Source organism: Azolla caroliniana, unplaced genomic scaffold (genome assembly GCF_043228905.1).
Source record: "Azolla caroliniana isolate FFs.n. ecotype wild unplaced genomic scaffold, voAzoCaro1.0.p SCAF_17, whole genome shotgun sequence".
Taxonomy (NCBI): Eukaryota; Viridiplantae; Streptophyta; class Polypodiopsida; order Salviniales; family Salviniaceae; genus Azolla; species Azolla caroliniana.
The window spans coordinates 13,045,222-13,052,410 of NW_028230452.1; the positions used below are offsets into that span (position 1 = coordinate 13,045,222).

At 37.9% G+C, this 7,189-nt stretch overlaps 1 protein-coding gene across 1 annotated transcript; it reads left to right on the plus strand.

Moving 5' to 3' along the window:
- Window positions 1-614: 614 nt before the first annotated feature.
- On the plus strand, window positions 615-5,834 carry LOC147853182 (uncharacterized). The gene is made up of 2 exons (XM_087333525.1): window positions 615-852; window positions 5,244-5,834. Exons 1-2 carry the CDS (start codon window positions 661-663, stop codon window positions 5,607-5,609), a joined length of 558 nt encoding a protein of 185 aa, XP_087189651.1. The 5' UTR covers window positions 615-660; the 3' UTR covers window positions 5,610-5,834.
- Window positions 5,835-7,189: the final 1,355 nt, after the last annotated feature.

A 7,189-nucleotide genomic window follows, 5' to 3' on the forward strand; every position in this document is an offset into this window, starting at 1 on the left:
GGCTTGGGACTGGGTTAAAAACTCAGGTTGGGACTAGTGGTTGAAATGGGATTGTCCCAACCCAAACCCCACGTGGGACAGTTGGGCTTGCGTGGCTTGATCCCAACCTTGCTTGTTCCTTCTCATGTTCATGCCAACGCTTGTGCCAATCTTGATCGGTAACTCCATGGCTTTGTGTTATCTCGTTTTGGGGTGCCATGGTTCCTCATGACTCACTTTGGGGTTGATTTTGGGGTGGCTGTTTTTAGGGACACAACATGTATGTATGTATGTATGTATGTATGTACATATATCTCAAGCAGCCCAAGAGCTAGCTAGCTACTTAGGCCTATATATGTACATACATATGTATGTATATATCTCCGAGGCAAACAGAACACACCCATTGTCACCCACCAAATAAATTATGTATCAGTATGTATGTATGTATGTACATAAACAATTTGCTCTTATGACTGACTGACTGACTGACTGACTGACGGATATATCATCATCATCATCATCATCATCATCATCGACGACACCATCGCTGCTGCGATCGCTGCAGGCACACGCAATTATCACACGAGAGCGTTGCATCAGAAGAAGATCAGAAGAAGATCAGAAGAAGAGAAGAGAAGAGAAGAGAAGAGAAGGTGTGCGCATCCGAGCGAGCGAGGCATGGGGGTCTTGATATCGCGGCTGTGGTTCACCCTCTTCCCTGCCAAGGAGTACAAGATCGTGGTCGTCGGCCTCGATAACGCAGGGAAGACCACGACCCTCTACAAGCTGCACCTCGGCGAAGTGGTGGTCACCCAGCCCACCGTCGGCAGCAACGTTGAAGAGGTCGTCTTCAAAAACATCAGATTCGAGGTTCCTTTCTCTCCTTCTCTCTGTCTGTCTGTCTGTCTGTCTGCCTGCCTGTACTTCCTACATATATTTGCGTGTTATGTATACGCATGTTTGCATGCATGCATGTCTCTCATCATTCTCATGCATTGCATCCTTAATTCTACCTGGGGGAATATAGGTATCTGTTAGATCTGGGAGTTGTCACACCTCACCATCCTTGTACAACGGGTGTCATATTATTAACATCTCATTTTCCATCACTACGGTCCTTGTACAGTTTTTTCTGTAAAGTTTCTGATAACAGATGCTACATATATGACTTGTCTCTCGTTGGCTAAATTTGGCACTTGATAAACCTTAAAAAGTCTTTCTTTCTTTCTTTCTCATGACACTGATTTATTTTTTGATTGTTTCTATTCTGCTATGTTGTAAATATTCTACCTACGTAAATGCATTCTTTTGCTAAAACATTATATGTTTAGGAATATGTATATATCTGTCCATGATAGATTTACACTTCAGAAGAGGTGCCCTCCAAAGATCTATTAAAACTTCCTTGTGGTATGCCTTATGGCTCTTACAATCTAGTGATCAAATTCTTAGGACACCGCTACTTTCATTGTATTCTTTTTTCTTCCCCCCTCTTCTCTTTGTGGTAAAACCACTTGGCTGCCAAGGCTAATAGGTCTTGGAGTAGTAAAACACCAATCAAACCACCAATGAGCAAAGAAATACATCCACAGGATTTTGGACTGACTAAGACTGAATTCATGTTGATGAAATTTGAATGCTCCTGAAAAATGAAAACCTGGTTGCTTTTTTGGTATTTATTTTGTTTTAAGTCAATTTCGACAACTAGAACTTGCATGTAGAGCTTCCAAGGTACTCTTCACTAAGAATGGTAACTTTGGAACCCACAGTTTTCGACGTTCTAAAATGACTCTTTGCCTAGCTTTAGATCGGAATTTTGAGTTCTACATCAAATATGGTTTGTTTGATTAAGGCAGGTCTTGCTCATGATGCCAAGTTTCAACTCTTCAAAAGAGAAGCACTTTCCACAAAATTGTGCAAGAGCATAGACCTAAGAAACTACGAACATCTTGAACTATTTTCAAATCTGGAGATGAATTTATTGCCTCACTACCAAAGTTCTACTTTTATTGTGTGCAAAAGTATGGTGTATTTATTATCATCTTACATGCTAAATATGGTGAAAATATCCCAAACTTCAAGATTGAATAGATTATAACAATTAAGATTAATTAGAACGAGGAAAAAGAGTTAGAGATGAGAAAAAACTAGAGAAACAAAAATGATGACTATTAGCTCTAAAACTATATTGGAGTTCTATCTCAAAAGATGTTTGTTTGCCAAGTGTGATCTCGTGAAACAAAGTTAGCCCCTTGATGTTTCCACTCCTAACATTTATGTTAATTTATGTATGACCTAACCTAAAGTGATTTTGAGACACAATTCAATTGGATGCACACTTCTATGGACACATTGGAACCCCATGGTAATGGACTGATTATATACCTGTTCTGGGCTAAGTTATGTGTTCAAACATGAGAACCATGTTGATGCTCTCAATTGCTACACATTGATGATGCAATATCTTCTTGGCCAATTTCAAGACCCCCCAGTGAACAAGTAAATGAAAGAAAGAGGAAAAGTTAGTAAATAATGTTATAAGAGTACATCTCTTGGTGACACATACTTTCTCATATCAGCAAGAGATTGAGAACATATTAAGGCGTATATCCATGGGATAGGATGTGGTAGATATGTAAGTGAGCATGAGATGTATAACCGTTAGACTTTTGATGTTCAATCTACGATGACATTCAAAAATGCTTGGAATGACAATTCTCTTTAGAGAGGGGTTTGGACCTTTTGATAAAACTCTCTCTCTCTCTCTCTTGCTCTCTCTCTCTCTCTCTAACCCCATCACTCCTACTGCTATTTGTCATGCACTTAGGCTCCGGCCTCATGGACCACGACCGCAGCACCCTTGTCATCGACAGATAAAGGCCATTATCTCCCACCATTGCAGGTGCTTCCTTTGCTTTGGAGACCTCTCCATTCTGGATTGACCTAGGCTAGAGATATTTCCAAGACAAAAGTTGCAATATATCTAACTTGAGAAAACCAGATTCCCTTGTCTCTTTTTATCTTATTTACTTTTATATTTACTGAGTAATACTTCTTTTATTTTGGTTTGTTGTTCTCAAGGCGAGAGAACTTAAGATGTAATCTCTTGTTTGGTCTTATAGGCCATTTTGGCCTCTTAAAAGACGTTAAAATATCTTTCTCTTTCTTTCTCTCTCTCTCTCTCTCTCTCTCTCTCTCTCTATTGTCCAATATGAACACCCCATTTCGTTGGTATCTATACTTGCATTGCTACCCATATCTGTAACTCCATCCCCCCAAAGATGTTCTCCGTCTCCTCTCGATTCAATCTTCTTTTTTGTTGTTTGTAGTCCACCCTAAAAGTATGTTGCTGCTGTGTATATAAGAAAACTGTATCTTATTTTCCTTTTGCTGAAAGTGTTTTCTTGCAGGAGGATTCAATCTAAATGAAATTGAAATTGTGTGTTTAACATGTGCATTAGGTAGCTCAGGTAACTAATAGCTGTCCTCTCATTAACCGTTTCATATTTTTCATTTCCATTCTTCCTTTTGCTATCTTTTGTACTATATTATGCCATGTATGAGACAATAGTAGGGCGTTTGCAGACATCAGAGGGTTTTATTAGACTAGGGGTACAAGGAACAATCTCCACTCTTAACTCTTTTCAGATTGTATATCGATGAGACCACAAAGAATGGAATTTTGCATAAAGCCAAGTTGGCTTTCACTGGTATGTAATATTGTATCTTTTTGGGCTTGACGATAATAGGCAAGTAATAGTGAAGTATGTAGACTTGTAAATGTATATAAGGGTTAGTGTTTGGCATTGTTTGTGAGGTCCGTCTTTTCGATGAGAGGAATATAAAAGACTAGGGGATTTCATAGCATGCTATGGTTTACACATCTGCTATAAAAGACTAAATATATGTTGGCACAGTCTAGATTAAGATGGTTTTATGTTAGGTGGAAATGGATGGAAGGTATTTTATGGCCATGAACACCATGGGGGTTTTGGTTAAGGCCTACGTATCATGTGAGATGGACTGCATTGGAGGCTTTTACAGGCTTTTACAATATCAGTACTCCATGGATACACTATCTGCTACTTTGGCTTACTGTGTCGAGACAATATTCTTCTAGATATCATGAAGTGTGAGAGACCCTTGCAGAAGCATATCTAAGAACTCATGATGAGATTAGGTGTTTCTCTATATCGGGTCATGGATTAATGGATCAGTGATGCTTGTATCTTTATCCATGGACTCAGTTAACCGTGAGACTATCTTTAGGATAAGAGTGACTGAATGTAGTTCTAAAGAGGCAGATTAAGACTTTTACAGAGCAAACATCAACATTATTAGCATCACCTCTCAGGCGTTGAGTGGCTTTGGGAGCATCATTGTGTGCCATCATGTGTCGTTCCAGACCACTCAGTATGGGGAACCTTAATCCCACAAGGCAATAACCCCAAGGGTTTGTAAATTCTTTGTATGATTGTGCTTGCTAGTACATTGTTCCCAATTGATGAGTAGGCCTCCACTCTTTTCTAGGCTACTCTTTTCCAGTTGATTTGGATGAGATATTGGAGGTACATTACTGTTTTTTCAAATCTGATCAGATTTCACATGGATGTAACTTGTGTCAGAGGGTCATTGTAAAGACATTGAATTGAATTGAATTCTCTTACACAATTTGCAGGCCCGGAATATATATGCTAATGTGTAGACATCTCGTTGCTATAAGTTTACCATGCTATGCTTTTAACCTCAATTTCCCATCCATGCTTGGTGAATCCAAAGTACCTCAGTTCACCACTGATGACAGAAGTAGGGGTGTGATACAATCTATCTAGTAAATGTATATATGCATGGAAATATACACCATCCACTTTCTTGTAATGTGGATTTTCATGTTACATGTCTCTATTTTTTACTTTATTCTTTAATTCATTAATGGATCTTTCTCCCATTCACTCAACTCAAATATTCTTAGGTTTGTAAGGTCAGACTATTGTGCTATCATAAAGGTATATCAAGAGATACCATCCTCGGTGTTAGCATATTTAAGTACACACATGTGTATACGTACCAGATATGTAATACTTTCACTTAGAAAAAAGGTCAGATCTATTTACAAAAAGGTAGTAACTTCAGTTTTATATTTAGGTATTGACACAAATGTCTGTGTAACACTCAGCCTAAGGTATAAGAAGTGCTGAATAGGGTCAGCGTATTGCATGTATTTCGTTTCTTACATTGATTTTGCATTCACAAATGGCCAGGTATGGGATCTAGGAGGTCAGGACAGTCTCAGACCATCATGGACGACTTATTATAGGGGTACACATGCAGTAATAATGGTCGTTGACAGCACAGATCGGGCAAGGATTGGTCTCGTAAAGGATGAACTTTTTCCATTGTTGCAGCATGAAGAACTCCGGCAAGCTGTTGTGCTTGTTTTTGCCAATAAACAAGACTTGAAAGGTGCAATGACAGCTGCTGAAATTAGTGACGCACTCTCACTTCATAGTATAAAACATCATGATTGGCATATCCAAGCTAGTTGCGCTTTAACTGGGGAAGGTCTATACGATGGTCTGGGATGGATTGCACAACATGTCTCTGGACAAAAGAGTGGAAGTTCGTAATTTGTTTGGAGCAGAAATAGCTAAATTGTTCTACAAATAACTTTCAAGTTTGAAATGGTTGATGGTAAAGAGAGATCCGATGATTATGGTCAAGAAGCGTTCAATAACCGTTGGACTTTTACATGATTAGTGCTTTGTTTAGTTGTATCATTAAATAGTTCAAGCACATTAACTTATTTGTATGCATAAATTTGGACATGTATACAGTTAGTATTACTTTTGAGTTGTCTTGTCTTCTTGCATGCACATGCAACATATATCAATGTGTTGTCATCTCTTCTTGTTATACGTTGACGTGTATAACTTATCTCTCACTTTCGTGGCACACACCAAACCCAACTCAAAAGCAATGAAAGGGTCAATTTTGAAAGCTAGATTGTAATCACCTTTGGGGATGATTAATTCACTATTGAGTTATTGACTACGGATCGATTCCATAATATTTGCTTGCCATAACTCCTTCAAACGCAAAAGTCTCCACACTATCGTTTCATGAATAATTGTATCGTGCGAACTCAATTATATTGATCTTACTAGTGTTGAATTTGATCCATCATGTAGTGCTCAATATTGACCATGGGACTATCAATATAATCAATAGTAAATGCTCTTCCAAGTTGATCCTCAAATATAAGGAGTATTAGACATGTGATGGTTATTCATAGTGTGCACCTATATAATATATTCACCTTATGAATCTTAGCATTTGGAAAAGTTCATGTACTAATGGACATATGATTAATGTACCTAGAAGTCTTAAGTGGTATTCCATGGATTGCTCATTCCTATTTGTTGCATCATCTTGGTTATCAACATTTGTTGTGCGATAAGTAATATTATCAAGTATGGAGTTATGCTCATATTGAAAGGAGAGCATCAATCGCTCTTGACTCGCTACCTTCGGTAACCCAAATCTTGTGAACTCCTATTCACCTCTATTAACAAGGTTAATCTCAATAAGAAGCTCTCTAATAACATGACAAGCTTTATTATCAAATATGTATGACACTTAACAAAGAGATTACTCACACAAGTATTGACCATGCCTCAATAAGTAAACGCAGATGCCACACATACAATAGGAAGGAGTGACTAGGGCTTGGCTTCGTACAATCCATAAGCATGGGTTAAAAAAGTGCTTTAATATAATCCCTAAGGTTCTCATACAATCCATAAAAATGTTAAAAAGTATCTTCTTTGTATTTGTTTTTCTTCATGGTCATGAGTGCATTTTCCATATAAACGAAAACCTTTATAAAACTACGTGCATATAAAGGAGCATATTCCCTTTTGCTTTTGTATCATCTTGTTTCCATGAGGATTCTTGCTTCTCGTGTCATCGAATGAAATGTTTTATCAACATCAAACAATTGTTATGGTTACATGGCAATTCTTGTATCATCTTGTTTCCATGGCGCTTCTTGCTCCTTGTGTCGTCAAATGAAATGTTTTGTCAACATCAAACAATAGCTGCAATTACAAGTTGGAACCCACTTGATATTAGGCCGTTTTGCGCCAAAACAACACAACTAATCTTGTATGATTAACATGGATTGAAATTTATTCATCATTTTTCTTTT

Bases quoted from the DNA above. Each gene is read 5' to 3' on its own strand.
- LOC147853182 (XM_087333525.1), top strand. From the start codon at position 661: ATGGGGGTCTTGATATCGCGGCTGTGGTTCACCCTCTTCCCTGCCAAG. The intron at 853-5,243 runs GTTCCTTTCTCT...ACAAATGGCCAG, and splicing joins TCAAAAACATCAGATTCGAG to GTATGGGATCTAGGAGGTCA.